This window comes from Crocodylus porosus, unplaced genomic scaffold, assembly GCF_001723895.1.
Source record: "Crocodylus porosus isolate Cpor-Errol unplaced genomic scaffold, CroPor_comp1, whole genome shotgun sequence".
NCBI classification, from domain to species: Eukaryota; Metazoa; Chordata; order Crocodylia; family Crocodylidae; genus Crocodylus; species Crocodylus porosus.
In genome coordinates this window covers 178,609,740-178,631,969 of record NW_017728906.1, presented here as the reverse complement: position 1 = coordinate 178,631,969, position 22,230 = coordinate 178,609,740, and the positions used below count along the sequence as shown (strand labels likewise).

The following is a 22,230-nucleotide window of genomic DNA, read 5'->3' as shown; positions in this document are numbered from 1 at the left end:
TGATGCAGCTCTCAGAAACCTTAAAGACTAGGGAAGCGGTAGTCATGGGGGACCTAAACTACCCTGACATCTGTTGGGAGACGCAGACAGCATATTCCCACCTTTCACGCAGGTTCCTATCCTGTGTGTAGGACCTCCACCCGACGCAGGAGGTACATGGTCCCACTAGGGGGAATGCCTTACTGGACCTGGTATTGGCAACAGGGGATGACATGGTAGGGGACCTACAGATCAGTGGTCACCTGGGGGACAGTGACCACCAAATAATAGAATTCACCAGAAGGCGTAGAGTGGGAAAGGTAACTAGTAGGGTAGAAGTGCTAGACTTTAGGAGGGCTGACTGCAGCGAGCTCAGGTGTTTAGTCAATGACACACTGCAGGGTAAGAGATTTGGCGAGATGGGAACCCAGGAAGGATGGCTGTGCCTTAAGGAAGCGATCCTTTGGGCACAGAGAGAGACAATCCTGAGGCAGGAGGAAAGGGGCCAAGAGGCTTCCTTGGCTAACCAGAGAAATCCAGAGCAGTCTAAGGGCAACAAGGGGGGCATATAAGCAGTGGAAACGGAGAAATTACTGAAGAGTAGTATGCCTCCTCAGCTTGCAGTTGTAGGGAGGCAGTTAGAAAGGCCAAAACTACCATGGAGCTGAGGATGGCATCCCAAGTTAAGGATAACAAAAAATTGTTTTTCAGATATATAGGGAGTAAAAGGAAGGTCCAGGGCAGTATAGGACCACTACTGAATGGGCAAAAGCAATGGGTGACAGACAGGGGGGACAAGGCTGAACTCCCCAATGAGTTTGTTGCCTCAGTGTTCTTAAACGAGGGGCAAGACAAGTCTCACAATGGGATCGTAGAGAGACAACAGCTCAGCACCAGACCACCAAGCATTGACCCTGAGATGTTGCAGAGTCACTTGGAAGGACTGGGTGTGTTTAAGTCGGCAGGCCCGGATGAGCTCCATCTGAGTGTACTGAAGACTCTGGCTGATGTCATTGCACAGCCACTGGCAAGAATATTTGAGCACTCGTGGTGCACGGGCCAGGTCCTGGAGGACTGGAAAAGGGTCAATGTGGTCCCTATTTTCAAGAAGGGGAGGAAGGAGGATCTAAGCAACTACAGGCCAGTCAGTCTCACCTCCATCCTTGGTAAAGTCTTTGAAAAGATTAAGAAGGCTCATATATGTGAGAGCCCAGCAGGAAAAATTATGCTGAGGGAAAACCAGCATGGGTTCATAGTAGGTAGATCATGCCTGACTAATCTAGTCTGTTTTTATGACCAGGTTACAAAACACCTGGATGCAGGAGTAGGGGTAGATATTGTTTACTTAGACTTCAGGAAGGGCTTCGATATGGTATCCCACCCCATACTGGTGAACAAGTTAAGAAGCTGTGGTAGTGGATGGGTCGGTATCAACCTGGAAGAGAGTGGGCAGTGGGGTCCCACAGGGCTCGGTCCTTGGGCCGATACTCTTCAACGTCTTCATTAGTGACTTGGATGAGGGAGTGAAGTGTGCTCTGTCCAAGTTTGCGGATGATACAAAACTGTGGAGAGAAGTGGACACACCAGAGGGTAGGGAACAACTACATGTAGACCTGGACAGTTGGACAAATGCACAGAAAACAACAGAATGCAATTTAACAAGGAGAAATGCAAAGTCCTGCACCTAGGGAGGAAAAATGTCCAGCACACCTATTGCCTAGGAAATGACCTGCTTGGTAGTATGGAAGCAGAAAGGGAGCTCGCAGTCCCAGTGGACTCTAAGATGAACATGAGTCATCAGTGTGACGAAGTCATCAACAAAGCTAACTGCACTTTATTATGCATCAGCAGATGCATGACAAACAGAACCAAGGACGTGATACTTCCCCTGTATCGGGCACTGGTTAGACCGCAGTTGGAATTCTGCATCCAGTTTTGGGTGCCACACTTTAAGAGGGATGTGGATAACCTGGAGAGGGTCCAGAGGAGGGCCACTCGTGTGGTTAAGGGCTTGCAGGCCAAGCCCTGTGAGGATAGACTAGGGCACCTGGACCTCTTCAGCCTCCGCGAGAGAAGGCTGAGAGGCGACCTTGTGGCTGCCTATAAATTCATCATGGGGGCACAGAAGGGAACTGGTGAGGCTCTACTCACCAAGGCACCCCTTGGAGTTACAAGCAATAATGGCCATAAGCTAGCAGAGAGCAGATTTAGACTGGACGTTAGGAAGAACTTCTTCACAGTTAGAGTAGCCAAAATCTGGAATGGGCTCCCAAGGGAGGTGGTGCTCTCCCCTACCCTGGGGGTCTTCAAGAGGAGGTTAGATAGGCATCTGGCTGGGGTCATCTGAACCCAGCATGCTTTCCTGCCTATGCAGGGGGTCGGACTCGATCTATTGAGGTCCCTTCCGACCCTAACATGTATGAATTTATGAATCCTGGGAGCAGGGATTGGAATCGGGCCCCTCTGAGGGTTTATGTATTGTTCTGCTTAGTTTCTGCATCCCATTTGAACTCAGGCAGGAGCTGGCACCCCATTGTTCAGGCTGGGGCAATTCTGGGCAATAAGAGAAGTAGAAGTACAAGGGTTTATGGAGATGTATAAGCAAAAAGGGAGGTACCAAAGCTAGATTTATGAAGTTATTTAGCAATCTAACTTCCTAGTGTAATTACTGGGAGATTAGGAACTAAAACAGGAATAAGGCATCGGAATACATTTGTGAATCTTGGCCCTAGTGAGTATAGGTGAGCACTGAGTCAGATAGTTTTACATCTTCATTAATAATTTTGAGGATGGGATTGACTGTATACCTGGCTGATTTGTGGATATAGAAACTGGGTGGAGTTGTCAAAACTTTGGAGGATAGGATTAAAATTCAGGATGACTTTGATGAACTGGAAAAATGGTCTGGAATTTATGAATGAAATCCCAAATGGAGGAGTTCAAAGTTCTGCACTTGGGATGGAGCAATGACATTCATGCATAGTCACAAACTGGGGGATGACTAATGAGGCTGCAGTGCTGCCAGAAAGGACACAGGGATTAGAATGGACTCTAAAACAAAATTATTCTCCTGTTGCAAAAAAGACTAGTAGCATAACAGGAATATCACTTGAAAGTCAAATGATGCTCTGTTCAGCTTTGGTAAGAACTCCCCTGGAGTACTGTTCCAGTTTTGGGCATCACACTCCAAGAAAAATGTGGAAAAATTGGAAAGAATCCAGCAGAGAACACAAACATAAATAGAGGCCTAGGAAAGATGACTTATAAGAGAAGGTCAGAAGAACTTTCTCTGCTTAGGAAAAGAGAAGATGGAGGGGGGGATTTGATAACAGTCTTCAAATACTTGAAGGGTAGTTATAAAGTGGATGGGCACTTGGGGACAGGAGGAATGGTTTTAACTTGAAGCAAGTGAAATTTAAGTTGGATATTAGGAAGAACTTTCTCATTATATGGATAGTTAAGTGTTGGAAAAGATTATTTAAATAGGTTGTGGAATTTTCATCCTTGAAAGTTTTTAAGTACAGGTAAAAAAACCATTGGTGCTCAAATTTCTGGCCCCGTGGGACATATATGAGTGGCATGGGACTGGATCCTGCGTGGGGTTGTAGCATGGGGTCAGTTTGTGGGTGCAGTCCAGTGTGCTGGACTGACCCTATGTGCCTGGATCCAGCCACATGCCAGACCAACCCTGTGTGCCTAGACTTGACTGCATACTAACCCAACCCTGCACGCTCAAAACTGACTGCACTGGCCTGACCCATAGTACCCAGACCTCGTAATGGTTTGGCACACAGGGCTTTATTATTTGGCTCACAGGGCTCCCCATCCTCATGAGTCTGAAGCTGGTATCTGGGGCTGCTTCCAGTTGGCAGGGGAGAGCCCCAGGTCTCAGAACCATGGCCTGGGGCTGCTTCCAGAGATTCCCTGGTTCTCAGTGAAAGCATGCAGCTGGAGACTGGAGGGCTCCCCAGTGCTCAGGTGCATGTGCCCCAATCCTGTTCCTTCAAAGCTGGAATGAATGCATTTGGGCACTGGGGAGCCTGAGTCCCCAGGTATGGTTGCTATGGACTCAGTATTGGCTGCACAGCATGGCTTTAAATGTATCTGTGCTGGATAGCCCATAAACTCAGCATACAAAGACATTTAAAACCACACCAATGCTACATCTCACATTTTCAAATTAAGGTTTGATACAAACAAGCTACAAAGAGGTTCTGCATTATAAGTGGAACTTCTATGTGGCTTGTTTGCCTTTTTCATTCTGTAAATTTGCTGAATGTTTGGCATGTTGCAGTTTATGGCACAATTAAGGTGTTAATTGTGCCATAAATACAACATCTCCCTGGGCTTTGGATTGCAATTTTGGATGTATGGGCCTAAAATCTGCCTAAATTCTGTTTGGGTATTTGACCCCTTTTTTTGAATCTAGCTCACATTTTAGATTGATCCTACCTAAATGGGGTTTGGACAGAATTTAGACCACTAAAGTAATCCTTGGGAGTACCTAATTACTGGGTTGCAGTATCATGTTCTCTCTTGTTTGTTTTCCATAGCTGCATAGTTCTTGCATTTCTGTCTGTTCACTGGCTCAGATTTAGTGGAAGATTTTGATAAAGCAAGGTTAATGCCCTATCCCCGAATCATGATTCGTGACCGTGACAATCTAGCATGGAGTTTTTGTGTGACCTTAAGATTTGTATTATTTTTGTGTGTAATATATTTTTTCAAATTTTCTCTACATAGCTCATCTACATGATGTGTCTTCATTTCTAACTGATGCAATGGAAGCATTAATAGTTAGGCCCCATAGCGTAGAAGAGCTAGCAGAAGATAATTTAAAGTATAAAAAATTGCAAGAAAAAAAGGAAGAGGTAAGCCTTTATTTCATCATAAACCAGTGTTCAAAAGCAGATAAAATGCGCTTTTGACTGTATCTAGAGAGAGAGAATAGTATTACAGGGCTCTGTTAATTAAAACCGTACATTTTTTTTTTAAATGAAGGGAGGATGTAGTGCCCTCTGCTAAAGCTACCAATGTTGCATGGACTTGCAGGTTCTGCAGAACCAGTCATCAGTAAATTTATTAACAGTGTTGATTTTGAGATGTATTTCTCTCTTTCTGCTGTCAAATCCATGTGAATGGATCTCTCCATTAGAGATTTTGTAAACTGACTGATTCAGAAAAGCATTCACAAGTATAGATCAGACTTCAGGATCAAGGCTTGCAGTTGCTGTATCTTGCTTCATGCTTGATTTAATTCTTTTGTGTATATGAGCACAATTAAGTTAAAAAAAAAGCACACACCACTGTATTTACTTGGATATAAGTTGATCCTAAATTTAAGATTACATCTCCAATAATTAGATTTCTTTATAAATTTGTTACAATTTTCCATATATGGAATTTTATTATTGGAGTATTGTTTTTTAATTCATTCCCCCACTGCTGCAGGGGGGATAGGTGGTGTGGGGAGCAGGTGGCATGGCCTGCCCTTGCTTGCCCCTGTTTAATAGCTTGCCCCTGCTTATGCCTGCTTCCTTGTTACCTCCCAGCTTCTGCTTCTGCCCTTTCCTTTCCTTTTGCAGCCTCTGCTTCCCTCCTCCCAGACTCTGCTCTCTGCGTCCCTCCCTCTCTCCCCTTGCTCCACACTGACAGGCTATATCCCCTTTACAGTTTGGGACACTGACCATGGCCTCAGCTCAGCCTTTGTAGCAGCTGTGTAGACTGCATACCATTTCTGTGGGGCTAGGGCCATTGCTCAGTACCCCAGGTTGAAGTGTGGATCGAGCCTATGGAACAAGGATAAGGTGGGGAGAAAGATAGGGGCAAGAAGAGAGCAGAGGCTGCATAGGTGGGGGTGTGTGTGAAGAAGAGGCTGTAGTGGGGAGGTAATGGGGTGCAGAAGTGGTAGTGGTGGAGGTTAGGCAGCAGCCTTGAGTAGGGGCTGGAGCCTGAGCCACAGGAGCTGCATGCTCCCCCCCCACTGCCCTCATACTTGATTCTAAGACAAAGGGCTTTCCTCCCATGTTAAATGGGGAAAAAGACCTTAACTTAGAATTGAGCAAATATGGTACATTGTAGAGTAGTTTTGATCAGTGGTGACTATTGAGCGCTTACTGAAATAAATTCACTAAAATGCAAAATTTTATGCTATCTTTTATCCTTATATAAAAATCTGTTTTAAATTAGATTTTTCTCAGGTTTCAAGAAGCTGAAGGTAAAAACAAGCTTTTGCGGACAGTGGCTGGTGGGGGTTTAGATACAATGAGCAACCTGAGAGCTACGTGGGATAAGTTTGAATTAATGATGGAAAGTCACCAACTCATGATTAAAGACCAGGTGAGAGTGAGGGTTTAGTTATTTACCTAAATACATTAATATTGTTCTGGAGGTATGTTGTTCTTTTTTTTTTTTTTTGCTGCATGAAAACCCCCAAATGTGCCATCTCAATAGTAGCTACAGATTTAAAAGATGAGCAAGAGGCTTTAAGGAAACACCATTTAGACTGTTTTAAAGATGATCAGTGTCAGGTAAGAATGCTAGAGGTCTGGCTCTCAAATAAGTGAGTTTGCAACAGCCACTTCATGTAAGCAGAACTGCAGTTTTGTTTTCTGCTGGTACCCATGTACTCTTCCTTCCTCTCCCTTGGATGGGGAATGGAAGAGCGGAGCACTGTGGAATGCTGGGGTTCCCAGGGACTCCTGTAGCACTATATGTAATTAGATAGATGTTACATATGGTGCTACAAAATGTCCAGTTACTAACAAGTTCCTCTTTGAATGAGGAACATTTGTGTGGCAGATCTGCCATTTTGGGTTGCACTACTGACAGTGTGCATGTCTGAAGTGTAGCTTTTTGTTGTGCTACCCAGGAAGTTTGTAGCAATGGTATTATAAATGTCTGTTCTCTTCAAGGGTTTCCTTTCATTAATTGAAAAGATTATATTGGAAAAGAATAGAGTAGTACAGATTTAGCATGTTTGTCACTTACCACGTTAAAAAGAATATTAATGTTGATATCTATCATTTTAATTGTTGCAAAAACTCAGTCCTAAAAAATGGCCCCAGTTTTGTAACAGATAGGATGAAGATAGACTTCTGTACTCATATGGAGCCCCAGTGAAGTTGGTGAGTTTTCATTTAGGCATTTACAGTTGACCTGTGTGCTGCTGGTTGCAGGACCATCACTGGCACTCAGAATCTCTTATTGGTTTTAAAATGGTAGTCATTATCACCAGTACTAGTAAAGCCTCACCTGGAGTACTGTGTCTGGTTCTGGGACCCACAGTTCAAGACAGTAGGCAGAGGCAAATTGTTCATAAAATTGCTGTGGAGATAAAGTGATACAATATCAGATCAGAAAACCTGTATCCTTGAGAGAACCTCAAATTTTAAAAATATTTTTTATGTCTGTGTAACACCTTTACTCCTTTTTGAAAAATAAAGTGTGATAAAGATTAGGTATTTTTTAAATATTTGCCATGAGCTGAAAGGCTGTTGCTTATTTCGATTTTGACTAGATATAGTTTGTATATATAAATTATTGAGGAATACATTTTATTTTTAAAATTCTTTTGGTTTCTAGATTGAAGTGATGAAAGGAGATGTGATGGCCCATGTTAATGTATATCTTCAAGAACTGGAAAAATTTAAAGCTCGTTGGGATCAGTTAAAACCTAGTGATGATGTCATTGAAACAGGCCATCGGGATATGCTTGAGAAAAGTGCTCAGATAATAAAAGAAAAAAAAACTGAATTTGATGAACTTGAAGTCACAAAGAACAAATTGATGTATGTTTATTTCTTTGTATTTTTGGTTGTAGCCATAGACATAGGCAGGCAGGTTCTTTGGGTAGATGTCATATCTTTTATTAGACCAACTAAGTCTAAGTCTGCTGGTTGGTTTAATAAAAGATATATTACATCTCCCCAAATAACTTGGTCTGCCTATTCCTTTGTATGTATTATTTATATTAATGTATGCATGCTTTGCAGTAATATTGTTTAACTTCAGCTTTTAGACAGGTGAGAAGATGTAGACTAACAATTAAATACAATCTCAACTGATAATTATAAATCCCATTTTCCTTTAATTACAATTCATTGTTTAAACTGCAAGTGTTTATTTTACATGGAAGAACCCTTCTGGATTGAGTCTATGCACTTTAATCCATGTGGTTTTTAAAAAAATAAGATACAACCTATAGAGAAGAAAAAATTTTGAAATCTTGTGAGGAAAAGCAGTTAACTTTTCTTAATTCAAAGGGAGGAAAAATTATTGAAAATAAAAGGTATATAAGGAACGTTTTTGTATTGGAACTTGTCTCTTAGGAGGAAATATGAGAAAATGTGTTCTGCAATAAAATAAAACAAATGTACTTATGTGGCCAAAGTTAAGCACGTGTGGCAGAATCTCTAGGATTACAGCTCTAATGTAGAATGATATGCTAATAAAATGATCTTTTTTTAGTGAGGATTGCCATCATTTTGAAATAGAAGAGCCAGATTTCTCCTTGGCAAAAACTGTATGCAAGGATATTGAAAGCTGCGCAGAAGTATGGTCACTTTATGAAGAGTTTCATCAAGGTTTTCAGGAAAAAGCCAAGGAAGATTGGATTACTTTTAGGTATGATTTTGTTTCTAACCTTTTATATATGTGTCTGTTGCTTACTGAAATACTGTATTGTAGTGTGATGGGGCAATCTCCCGTTCACAGTACCTGCCTGTCCAGGGCAGTCTGCCCGGTCTCGTCTTCCACACCTTTGATGTAAAGTAAACTAGAGTTACAATAAGCGGGAGGCTGCCCATTTTAAGACCCTGATGTCTAGGGGTGTACACTTGACTCCAGTCTGCCCTTATCCTGTTCCAGGCCTCGCAGATGTCATCCTTGAGTTACTGTTTGTGCCAGCTTGAGGCTGGGCCAAAATCAGCCCCTTGCTAGGCCTCACTCATTTCTCCTTTCTCTCTGCCCCAATGGGCCTCACTCATACCACCTGGTCTCACCGGGTCTCTCACACTCTGCCTACCCTCACTGGGCCTTTCACGTGTTCCCCGACACAGGGCCGCACTCAGAGTGTTCTGCTCCCTTCAGTGGCTCTTGTAGGCCATCAGGCCTGCCTACATTCACTCCTTGGCTGGCCCTGGCTCATGGATTCATAGATTCCAGATTCATAGTTTCCAGGGTCAGAAGGGACCTCCATGGGCCATCTAGTCCGACCCCTTGCCGCTGGCAGGCAAGAAAAGGGTCATCAAACCTGGCATCATGTGATTCCAGCCAGGTGCCTGTCCAGTCTCCTCTTGAAGACCCCCAAGGATGGGGCGAGCACCACCTCCCTTGGAAGCCCATTCCAGATCCTGGCAACCGTGACCATGAAGAATGTTTTTCTAATGTCCAGTCTAAACCTACTGTCAAATAGCTTATGGCCATGGTTCCTTGTTATTCCTGGGGGTGCCCTGGTAAACTGATCATTGCTTACTTTGTGTTGCTCTCCCCTTATGAATTTGTATGCTGCCACAAGGTCCCCTCTCAACCTTCTCTTGGAGAGGCTGAAAAGATTAAGGTCCCTTTAGCCTTTCCTTGTAAGGCCTTCCCTGCAGGCCTCCAATCAGATGAGTGGCTCTTCTTTGGACCATCTCCAGGTTGTCTGCATCCCGCTTGAACTGTGGCATCCAGAACTGGACACAGTACTCCAGCTGCGGTCTGACCAGTGCCACATAGAGAGGGAAAATCACCTCCCTGGACCTGTTTGTGAAGCACCTACAGATGCACAACAGGGTGCAACTGGCTCTGCTGACTACTTCATCATATTGATGACTCATATCCATCCTGGAGTCAACAGTGACTCCAAGATCTTTTTCTGCCTCAGTGGTGCTGAGAAGGTCACCCCCCAGCCTATAGGTATGATGGCAGTGTTTCCTCCCTAGTTGTAGCAACTTGCACTTGTCCTTATTGAATTGCATCTTGTTGTTCTCTGCCCACTTCCCCAACCTGTTGAGGTCAGCCTGGATCTGGTTCCTCCTTTCCAGGGTGTTAGCTTCACCCCATATTTTAGTGTCATCCGCAGATTTGGACAGGGTGCTTCCAACCCCCTTGTCCAGATCACTGATGAAGATGTTGAACGGCACCGGCCCCAGAACTGAGCCCTGAGGGACTCCACTGCAGACATCTTTCCAGGTTGACACTGACCCATCCACCACCATCCTGAGTGCGACCCCTGAGTCAGTTTGCTACCCATTCTACTGTATAATCATCCATGGCAAATCTCCTCAGTTTATTATTGAGGCTGGTATGGGGTACCATGTCAAAGGCCTTCTTAAAGTCCAGATAGATAACATCCATCTTGACTCCTGCATCTAAACATTTGACAGCCTTATCGTAAAAAGAAGCTAGGTTAGCCAGACAGGACCTGCCTGCCAGAAACCCATGTTGGTTGCCCCTCCATATCACATTAATTGGGCTCCCACAGATGTGTTCCTTGGTAATTTTTTCTGGGATTTTCCCCGGGATAGAGGTAAGGCTGACTGGTCTGTAGTTCCCTGGATCCTTCTTTCTTCCTTTCTTAAAGATTTGGATGACATTCGCCCTCTTCCAATCCTCTGGGACCTGACCTGAGCACTATGAGTGCTCATATATCCTTTCTAGTGGTTCAGCTATGACACTTGCTAATTCCTTCATTACCCATGGGTGAAGTCCCTCCGGTCCTGGTGATTTGAACATGTCCATTTCCTCCAAGTGTCCTTTTACTGCATCAGCACTGACCGTTGTTTGGCTGATGCTCCCCTTGTTGATGTCCATGATGCATATTGAGGATTTATCTAGTTTCATAGTTTCACAGTTAGTAGGGTCAGAAGGGACCTGAGCAGATTATCAAGCCCGACCCCCTGCCACAAGCAGGAAAGAATACTGGAGTCAGACAGCCCTGGCAAGGTGTTTGTCTAGCCTCCTCTTAAAGATCCCCAGGGTAGGAACAAGGACCACTTCCCTTGGAAGTTGGTTCCAGATCGTAGCCGCCCTGACTGTGAAGTAGTGCCTCCTGATATCTAGCCTGAATTTGCTCTCTGTCAGCTTATGGCCATTGTTCCTTGTTACTCCTGGTAGTGCTCAGGGGAACAGGGACTCTTCCATTGCCTGCTGGTCTCCCTTGGCCAGTTTATAGATGGCCACCAGATCCCTTCTTAGCCTTCTCTTGTGGAGGCTGAACAGATTCAGATCCTGTAGCCTATCTCATAGGACCTGCCCTGCTGCCCCCTGATCATGCAAGTGGCCCTCCTCTGGACCCTCTCGATGTTGTCCGATGTTGTCTAGATTCCTATTTAAGAAGACAGAGACAAAAAAGTCATTGAAGAGCTCTGCCTTGTCCCTGCTATCCATCACTAAGCTCCCCTGCCCATCCTGGAAAGGTCCTATGCTACCCTGCACCCTCTTTTTCTCCCAGCATATCTAATGAAGGACTTTTTATTCTCCTTAAACCCTGCTGCTAGCCTGAGTTCTAGAGCTGCTTTGGCCTTCCTGACTGACTCCCTGCAGGTGCATGCCAAGGAAGTGTACTCCTCCTTGCTAGCTACCCCCTGCTTCCACTTCTGTATGCTACTTTTTTTGCTCTTAAGTATCCTGGATGACCCTGGTTAGCCAAAGGGGCTTCTTGGCCCCTTTGCCCCCTTTTCTCTGCCTTGGGATTGTCTCACTCTGACAATCCTAAAGAATGGCATTCTTACCACCAAGGTGTTCTGTGAGCCCAGAGTATGGTATTCTTAAGGAATGACCACCCCTCCTGGACCCCCAAAACGTCTAGGATCTTGGTTCCTAGTACCTTGATAACTAATCCCCCTGAGCCTATTAAAGTCAGCCTTTTTAAAGTTTAACACCTGTGTCCTGCTAGATATAGTGCCTGCCCTTCTCTGGATAGTGAATTTTATCATCTGAAGATCGCTGTCCCCTAAATTGCCTTGAATCTGCAGGTCCCCCACCAGGTCATCCCCTGTGGCCAACAACAAGTCGAGCAAGGTGTTACCCCTGATGGGACTCCTTACCTTCTGTGTTAGGTGGAGGTCCTGAATGCAAGTTAAGAACCTGCGTGAGCGGTTAGATCTAGCTGATTTTTCCTCCCAGCATATGTCTGGGTAGTTAAGGTCCCCAATGACTACCATGTCTCTACACCAAACAGCCTCTGAGAGCTGCCTGGAAAATTTCCTGTCTAGCTCATCCTCCTGGCACGGAGGCCTGTAGTAGACCCCCATCACCAGGTCCCTTTCTCCCAAACCCCTTGGATCCTAACCCATAGAGTCTCTGCTTGTCCATCCTCTGATCCTTATCTGAGTAGGGAAGATGTGTACTGTACTTTGGCACAGAGAGCAACACCTGCTCCTTTTTCCCTTGTCTATCTCTCCTGTACAACCTAAAGCCCTCTATTCCTACTACCCAGTCATGAGTAAAGTCCCACCAGGTTTCCATTAGACACACTAGGTCAAAGTTATTGCTCGCAAACAAGAGTTCTAGATCCTCTTGCTTGTTTCCCATGCTCCTGGCATTTGTATATATACATTTAGCTCCCCTGGTGACTACCCCTAGATTGCCCCTATACTTCTGTCTGATAGGTTCTTTGATACGTACCTGGGCTGATCTTGTGGGTATCAGCCTCTCAGACCTGTCCCGTGACTCTCATCTGCATGGGGACCAGCCAGTTTGCCTGGCCCTGGATGGAGCTTTGACCCACAGCCCTCTCTGGGTAACTCAGAACTCTTGCTCTTCGATTAGGGCCAGTTGCTTACTCATTCGGCCTCAGGTCCACTTGTGGCCTCAGGTGTTCAAGGACTTACCTGGGCCTAACTGTCCCCTTCCTGGGGCCTCTACACATGCCCCCTCTCTGAGGCCTCAACTTTTTCACCCTATGGGCACTCTGTCAATCTCTGGCTTCTAACATCACACACTCCATCCCTTCACTGGGGTACCTACTTTGCCCCTCCTCACTGGGGTCCATACTCCTCCCCTGTGTTGGGGGGCTTCAGGGTCTTACACCCTCATGGGCTCAGGTGCCTCTGCCTAGGCATGCCTAGCCTACTACCTTCAGGGTCTTACATCCCTGTGGGCTCAGGTGCCTCTCCCTAGGTGTGCTTGGCCCCTCTACCCTCTGGTCTTCATCACCCACTGAATGGTGGGGGCTTGAGTTATCAGACTCCCCTACCTGCCTTTCACCTGGGAGGTAACTGGCCTGGTATTTCTGGGGGACTGTCCTGCTTTGTCAGCTCCACCAGACCACCACATCCTGGCAGGGTGCAGTTCTAGGTTTTACCCAGGACCATGCAGGCCTACCTGCCCTGTTCTAGCTCCCTCATTATGGCTCCTGTATGGTGTCCTCGGGTTCTCTCTCTCATTGAGTCAACCTCTCACTCTGGCCACATTCCGATCCTATAACAGCCTGTATGCTGGCTGACCCCTACCCTCTTTGGCTGTGATGTGTTTTCCTGCCCTCCCCCCTCCATAACACAGACCGTCAGCCCTTACAGGCTCTGACCCCACCTCCAGCCTAGTTGGGGTGCCAGATAGCTCACAGTGGCCCTGGCCTGCCCCTCATGTTGGGCTTACTTGCCTTTTGGCCCTAGCTCTCTTGTATTGACCAATGCAAGGGGTCAGAGAGTCAACCTAGCAGCTGCTGATGCCCATACTCCAGAGAGGGGTCCCTCCTGGGTCCCATCAGAGAGCCCTCTACTACTCCAGGGTTTGCCTTAACCCCCTTGTAGGCCTACCAGCTGTTAGTCCCCCTAAGCTCGGCCTTGTTTTAACTCGGCTGAAACCTTCTTCCTGGGAATTTGGACCCACTGGGTCTGGAGGAACATCCTGCCGTCCCCATAGTTCCTCCCGTACCACCAAGGTGTTCTGTGAGCAGCAGCTCAGCCAGGTGTTGTTGCTCCTTTGGCTGCTTGCAGCAAACTGCTGTTTCAGCCTAGAGAACCAGGATCTAAAATGGCCGCCTCAACAGGACTGGCCTGCAGCTGCTGGCTGCCTGCTCTCAGCCCTTAAAGTGACAGAGCACCAAAGGTGCTCTGTCACATGGAGCCTTTTGTAATTTTTTTTCAGGAGTAAAACTTACTTGTTTGAAGAATTTTTGTTTAACTGGCATGACAAGCTGAGGAAGATGGAAGAACACACTATCATGACTGTGAAGTTGCAAAAAGAAGTGGACAAATACAAAGTAAGAACTTCACTAAATTTTGAATATATTAAAATTCATTCTGGTATTACTGGAAAATAATGTCACCATGGTAACTGTGTAAAATGGAGCTTGGTGAATATTTTCAAATGCAGTAAGATTATCATTATTATTTGCTATTATAATTTTTATTTGAGAAAATAAAACTCATTTTAAACCATGCTTCAACGTGTCACCTATTTTTGAAGCTTATCTGAGTGACATAATGAAAAGGTCAGTCATTACAGTTTTTATCACTCTGTTTAGCAGTATGTTTTAGGAGGCTGGCAGATGTCCATTTAATAGCATGATGAGATCTGATCCTCAATTCCCCATACTTATCCCTTCTGCCATGCCACATGTGCATAACAGGAGGAGTGATTGTTGGGACTGAGGATCACACCACTACTAGCACAGAGAGTCTGGGGTGCAGGTCCACCTATGGGCTGGCATATTGGATCCTGGGATTAGGGAATGGATCATGGTCCCTGGGAGCATTGGTGTCTAAAAATCATGGGTGCAGCTAGGCTGCATACACAATTTTTAAAGGTTTTGGTATTTGTTTTTTAGATGTTAAAGTACACTGGATCGTGGAATTGGGAAGTGGTTCCCTGATCCTAGACTCTGGGCATGCTAGGACCTTTTAAAAGCTGCGTGCCCATGTGGGTTTTAGGCATCCTGCTGCGTGGGAACCCTTTTAAAAACCATGCGTGCAATACAACTTAACACACTACACATTCAAATTAAAGTGCCATACAAATGAGCCACAAAAACAGTCTACATTACATGTAAAATATCTTTGTAGCTTGTTTGCCATTTTATGTTGTAATGAGTTGAGTGGGTGGTACATGTTGCATATTTATTATGTGATTAACTTGTTCATTGCACAATAAATATAACATTTGCTGGGGGCCTTAATGTGACTAACCTAAATGTTAAAATTAGAGAAGTTGATATATTCAAATATGTATTCTTTTCTGTAGATGACACTTCCTGTCCTGAAATATGTTAGAGGAGAACACCTTTCTCCAGATCATTGGCTGGATCTCTTTCGTCTTCTTGGTCTTCCTAGAGGCACTAGCCTAGAGAATTTGTTATTTGGAGATCTGCTCAAAGTGGCAGATGTAATTGTAGAAAAAGCAGCAGAGCTTAAGGTAAGAATTGCTTTGTTGGTAATATTATTAATTATTATATACTTTCCTGCACTTACTCAAAATACAAGATGAGATTTTTTTCGCCCAAATAACAGGAGGGAAAAAGCTCCTCATTTTAAACTTGCATACAAGGAAACCTCATTAAATACATTGTCTATCATTAAAATGCTGCCAAAAGCATCATGTGTTTAGTCATGGAAACCAAATATGAAGCTGATTTAAATACAGCCAACTGAGCATGACTATAAAACACGGGGCCCATATGGTGTAAACAAGCTGGGTTTTATATTGGAAAATTTTTCCTGTCCCAGGTCAAATTAGCCAGATCAGTTCTGAATCCTTTGAATCATTCAAAAAAAATATGTGGCTCTGCTACTGGTAAGTATCCTCCATCCTGGACTTTTCAGCCTGGGGTTTCAAATACTTCTATATCTGTTGGCAGGCATTCTGCACGCAGGCCCAAGCCTGTAGGCTTGGGGTTCAGATGCCCCCGAGTTTTGCTTGCCCTCAGCTAACAGCCACAGGAGCAAGCTAGGGAGAAGTTCCTCATTTTCATATGGGAACCTACCAGATGGATTTTATTTTATTTTATTTATTTGGTTTTTTTTTAAGGAAAAATTTTCATGTCCCACATCCAATTAGCTCTATCAGGCCCAAATTCGTTTGAATTGTTCAGGAACCATATGTGGCCCTCCTACCAGCAAGTATCCTCCACCACAGCATGGGGCTTCAGATACTTCCAAACCCTTTGGCAGGCATCCTACATGCAAGCCCAGGCCCAGAGACTTGGAGTTCAGATGCCCTCTGAGTCAGGAGCAAGCTCGGGAGGAGTTTCCCATTTCCATAAAGTTAGTGTGTAATCAAGATCCTCCCACTGGAGTATTCCCAGTGGTGTATTCCATAAACACACTTCCAAGCAACACTTTTTAAAAATAATTTTATGTACCCCCGGCCAAATTAGCCAAAACTAATTCAAAGTAGAACCATAAGTGGCCCTACTACTGGCAAACATCCTCCACCCCCATCTGGGGCTTCAGATGTTCCCCAAACCTTTGCCAGGCATCCTACTTGCAGGCCTAAGCCCAAGCCTGGAGGCTTGGGGTTCAGGTGCCCCTGAGTTTTGCTTGCCCTTAGCCATAAGGCCCTTGGAACAAACTAGGGAGGAGACTCCTATTTCCATAAAGTAGGCTTAAAGCTGCTACACCTCGGTGGGTACTGAACCACGCCAGAAGTGCAGTTATTTTTTTTTTATTATTTTTTTATTAAAATATATTTCTATATCTAGAAAGAGAGTTATATATATACATCCTTTATCATAAGCTTTCCATCACACATCTTAAAACTGCATTAAGAAACCCATGCTTCCCATTACAATAAACGCACCCAACCCCCTGCGCCCCTGCACACCCTCCCTCCACCCTCACTTACCCAAATCTCAATCCTTTAGTTCAAACCCCAGTTTAGGGTTTACATTCTCTGTTCATTCACTGTCTTTGTTGCTGTTGCTCTTGATGTCACTGTCACTTCTGCTGCTGCTGATCCTGCCGTAGTCCTTCTCGCTGTCTCCAGGTCCAGTTGCATCTCTGTCCTCTTTGTTCTCTGTGTCCACTTTCCCTCCCGGGGGGTCTTTGAACAACCTGCACCAGGTGTTGCTTTTCCAGATGAAGTTGGCTACGTGTTCTCCATCCTCACTCGCTGATTTCTGGTGGTAGGACTGAAGTGTGCTCAAAAACATTGTAACACAATCTGTTTCTTTGAGCTCAGCGTGCCTGTATACCAGGAGATTCCTGTATTGCCACAGAGCACTCCTGACACAGGACACAAACTGGTTGACAACTTTTGTCTGGGACCCTTGCTGCTCAGTCTGGTGTCTGTATATTGCTGCCTCCCTTGTCATTAGCCTGGCTTCTGTCACTCTTTCAAGGAGCTGGCTTACCTTTTCCCACACACCCTTGGAATACAGGCATTGCCATAGGAGGTGGTCAATGGTCTCTGCTTCTTCTTGGCAAGTTTCCCTGGGGAAATTGAGTTGACTTCCTCATCTCTCCCTGTACCTCCATGCCCTCACTGGGCGTACTTGTACTATCAACCAACTCAAGTCCTTGTGGAAGATACAGTTCCAGATGGATTGGCAGTCCTCATCAGGGAGTGTCTCCATGGTTGTTAACCTGTCTCTGTCTCTGATTGCTCTCTGAATCTTTTTGTGGTTGAGCATAGTTGCTGGGCTTTCCTTCTGTAACTCATACTCGCTGTGGAACTCATTCAGGACCCTGTAGAACCAGGACTGCTCCATGGTCTCCCATTGGTTGATGTGTATACCCCCCACCACCTCAGAAGGTGACCTGCAAAAAAACTTTACTAGACAGGATATTTTGGTCTCTGGCCTGGTCACCAGCTTACAAAATTGGCTCGTGTACCATGCCTGCAGGAACAGGTGCATGTCTGGCATCCCACTGCCCCCAGCCCATTTCTTTTAGTACAGGGTGTTCCTTGCTATCTTCTCCATTTGGGATCCCCAGAAGAAGGCGCTCACAGCTCTCTGGATTCTGTGGATGATGCACTTTGCAGGTGGGGGGGAGATCAGTGCTGTGTACAGATGCACTGGTAGCAACACCGCCTTTATGAGTACCATGCGCCCACCCATGGAGAGGCAACGCCCATGCCACATACTCAACCTCTGCTTCACCTTGGCCTCCTTCCACTCAGCTTCAGGTCAAATTCCACCCCAAGGATTTTGACCCCCTTGCAGAAGACTGAGATTCCCAAGGACTCCAGGTCTCTGATCTTGCCTACGGCCAGGCAGGTGCTTTTGCTTACATAGAGCTTGGCCTCTGTTGCCACTTTGTAAATCCATGTGTGCCACAGGACTCTTTCTACTGTGCACTTATTCTTGCACAGGATGTTCAAATCGTGCATATAGGCCAGGAGTTTGGCTTGTTCCTTACTTCCCCTGGGGATTTGGACTCTGTGGATCCCAGGGTCCTGCCTGATGCATTGAGCCAGGGGTTCAGTGGTGCAGATGAAGAAGATCTGGGAGAGGGAGCAGCCCTGATGGATCCCTGACTCTGTTGTGATCCACTCGCTCAGGAAACCATTTACTAGCACCTTGCTGCTTATGTCCGTGCAGTGTCCTTATCCAGCTGGTGAAAGTTGGAGATATGCCCATCCACTGCAGGGTCTCGAAGAGGAGCTGGTGTTACACTCTGTCACAGGCTTTTTCCAGGTCTAGGTTCAGCACTGCCATCTCCTGTTCGCTGTCTCATTCCAGCTGGAGCACATATCTCATTTGCAGCAGGGCTCCGTGGATCTGGCATCCTGGTACTACTACACACGACTGGTCCTCGTGGATGACAGAAAGGAGGAGGGAAGGGGCTGCAGGGGAGGAAATTGGCAGATACAAGGGGACCACTTGACTCCTCAGATTTATTTTGTCTGCTGGAGCAATGGGAGGTGGAGAAATTCAAGTGCAAATTCCAATAATTAGGTTCTATACCTGGAAAATTGTGATGCATTTACAAATTTTCCATATGTAGGATCTAATTATTAGGGAGTTGTCTTATATTTAGGGTAGTCTTATATTCAAGTTAATATGATATTTTATATTTTTATTAGTCACTGGAAACTACGGTGTATATTTTCCCCCAGTAAAACTGTTTCCCTTGACTTTTAAATATATTGTATGTTGTATCAACAATAATGATTTTGAAATCATATACTTTTTATTATGCCTTTGAATTATAAGTTGTGGATATTACTAATTTTTAAACAAAATGTGTTTTATATTTTAAAATAGGATTTAAATAGTCGGGCACAAGGTGAAGTCACAATCAGAGAAGCATTACGTGAGCTGGAACTCTGGGGAGTTGGAGCTGTCTTTTCATTAACAGATTATGAAGACAGTCAGGGTAGAACTATCGTGCTAATTAAAGACTGGAAAGACATAGTCAACCAAGTTGGAGATAATCGTTGTCTTCTTCAGTCTCTCAAAGACTCTCCTTATTACAAAGGCTTTGAGGATAAAGTGTCTATTTGGGAAAAAAAACTTGCTGAACTGGATGAGTACCTGCAGAATTTAAACCAGATTCAAAGGAAGTGGGTGTATTTGGAACCCATATTTGGTCGTGGAGCTCTGCCCAAAGAACAAGCACGTTTTAACAGAGTTGATGAAGACTTTAGGTTAGTGTTATTTAAGTCAATTTTATTTTGTATAAAGTCCTTGACACCTGGGCATGTCCAAATAATCTTCAAAATAAATACAAATATTACAAAACAATAGTTATTATATATAGGGAGGTGAAGGCAGGGAGGAAGCAGAGGTGGATCTGAGGCAAGTTTTATAGAGGGGAGGGAAGTTAGATTTATTGAATTGGGTGGACTGGAGGAGAATGTGAAATGTCAAAAGTTATATACGTAGTAGTCAAGTAGACGTTGTTATTTTGGAAAATAGAGATGAAACATAAGTGGCTCTACTACCCCTGGGTGTCTGGTGCCTCTTGAGTCAGTGACCGGGGGGGGGTGCGGTCCTCCAGCGGCCAATCCTGCTGACTGGTGTCGGGTCCCACAGCAGCCGATACCGTTGGCCAGGGGGCACCAATCTCACTCACAATCTCACTCACAGTAAAAGCTGCCTCACTGCTTCCAGAACTCCAGCAGCCACTTCTGCAAACGGCACAGATGCTTTTGTTGGTGGCCCTGCTCCCTGGCCGGCACTTGCAGGAGGGGACTGCCCCCCTGCCTGCCAGCTACACAGGGAGTGCGGTCTGACAGGGTGTGCACTGGTGCTCTCAGGGGGGGCACATGCACCCCTGCTACGCATCCCCCCTGCTACTACCAGCAAACATCCTTAACCTGTACCTGGGGCTTTAGATGTTTCCAAAACCTTTGGTGGGCATCCTACTTGCAGGCCCAAGCCCAGAAGCTTGGGGTTCAGATGCCCCCAAGTTTTGCTTGCCCTTAGCTGTAAGACCCTTGAAGTAAGCAAGCATGGAAGATGACTCCCATTTCCATAAAGTGGGCTTAAAGCTGCTGCACCTCGGCGGGTACTGAACCACACCAGAAGAGCAGTTCTCCTGATGAAGACATGAAGTTAGATTTTGAAGAAACATTTATTTTCCCAAATTATGACTTAACCAAGAAATTACACTGAAGAAATTTAAAATAAAGCAACAAGTTTATTTATTCATAATGTGGAGAAAAGATGAATAGGGAGGATTCTTTAGAGCATTAGTTCTCAACCTCATTACATCCAAGGAAGCTGTAGTTAGACTCAAGGCATCCCCTGGAAAATGTCAGCTTAGTTTTTGCTCATTTTTTGACTGTTAAAAGCAATAGAACAATTTTTCTGTCATAAAGAGTGGAGAAAGGCCACAACAGGTCAGAATATTTTTAACACTTTACATTCCTATTTGAAATTTCTGGGTTTGTCTTGTGAACCAGGGTGCCCTGGCACTCTAGTTGAGAATCAATGCTTTACAGACATGCATAGTTCAGTATCCATAGTTTAAATGTGATAATTGAACAGCAGTGATTTCATAGCTTCATAGATTCATAAATGTTAGGGTTGGAAGGGCTCCCCGTAGGTTATCAAGTCCGAGCGCCTGCCCTGGAAGGAAAGAGTACTGGGGTCAGACAACCTCAGCTAGGTGCTTGTCCAGTCTCTTCTTGAAGACCCTCAAGATAGGGGAGACAGCCACTTCCCTTGGAAGCCCATTTGTATAGAGGTAAAATATTTAGGGGGAAAGAAGTTAAGAATTGTATTTTTTGAATTTTTGGAAAAAAGGGATGACTAGGTCGAACGGTCACAAACTCCTGCAAGACCGTTTCAGGCTGGACATAAGGAAGAATTTCTTTACTGTCCGAGCCCCCAAGGTCTGGAACAGTCTGCCAGCGGAGGTGGTTCAAGCACCTACATTGAACACCTTCAAGAGTAAATTGGATGCTTATCTTGCTGGGATCCTATGACCCCAGCTGACTTCCTGCCATGGGGCAGGGGGCTGGACTCGATGATCTCCCGAGGTCCCTTCCAGCCCTGATGTCTATGAAATCTATGAAATCTATGTAGGAGAAGTGACTGTCAGAGAATAGGCAGTCTATAGAAAGTATAGGCAAAGATTTTGAATATTGGATTTCAGTTTAAGTGTAAAATGTATGTGTGCTCTAAATTGTTAGTAGTTTAGACAAAAACAGATTAACCTTTTTGATTTGAATTCAAGATGAGTTTTTTTTTCTCCACTTTCCTTCAACATGAGCAGGAAAAAAGCCCTTTATTTTAGATATGAGTACAGGCTACAGGGGAGGGGGGAAGCAGTTGTGGATTTGGCCCTGAACTTGGGTTTGTAGTTGGAGCAGCAGCCTTCGCTCCTTGCTACCAACTGTCACTGTCTCTGCTTCTTCCCCCACTGCCACCACCATGTTTCACCTCATTGCATTGCTGCGTGGGGCCCTGCTCTGGTCCAGAACACAGAGCATATAGGATAGGACACCAGGAAGCAGTGGCAGTGGCAACTCTGGCTCCAGCTCTGGGCTGGAACTGTTGCTGTCACATATGCTCTGTGCTCCATACCAGGAGTCAAAACAGGGCCCCAGCCAGAGCCAGAAATATGATGGGTAGCTAGGGAGGTGGGGAGGTCGAGGAGGGGGATGGCACAGGGGACAGGTACAAGGGGGTCACGTGCCGAGAGATGTAGGCATGGGGGTGCAGGCACCAGTGGGTGGGGAGGCAGTAAGTAGCTGGCAGGATCAAGTGCCAGGGGGTGTAGACATTGTGGGCCAATGCAGGCAGCATGTAGTAGGGGGGCAGATGGTAGGTGGGGAGTGGAAGGGAAGCCAAAAAGGGGGTACAGGTAGTAGGAGGAGCAGGTGAGGGGGACAGAAAGCACGAGTGTCAGGGTACAAGGTGCAGGTGGGGCTCAG

General features: G+C 45.3%; 1 protein-coding gene across 1 annotated transcript in view; it reads left to right on the top strand.

Moving 5' to 3' along the window:
• The window catches only part of DYNC2H1 (dynein cytoplasmic 2 heavy chain 1), a 427,915-nt gene that overhangs the window by 35,108 nt on the left and 370,577 nt on the right, over positions 1-22,230 (top strand). The window contains exons 20-26 of the mRNA XM_019530264.1: positions 4,723-4,850; positions 6,169-6,318; positions 7,564-7,769; positions 8,449-8,604; positions 14,053-14,167; positions 15,148-15,318; positions 19,112-19,494. Of these exons, the coding sequence (XP_019385809.1) occupies positions 4,723-4,850; positions 6,169-6,318; positions 7,564-7,769; positions 8,449-8,604; positions 14,053-14,167; positions 15,148-15,318; positions 19,112-19,494 (1,309 nt within the window). The remainder of the gene's footprint in view (positions 1-4,722; positions 4,851-6,168; positions 6,319-7,563; positions 7,770-8,448; positions 8,605-14,052; positions 14,168-15,147; positions 15,319-19,111; positions 19,495-22,230) is intronic.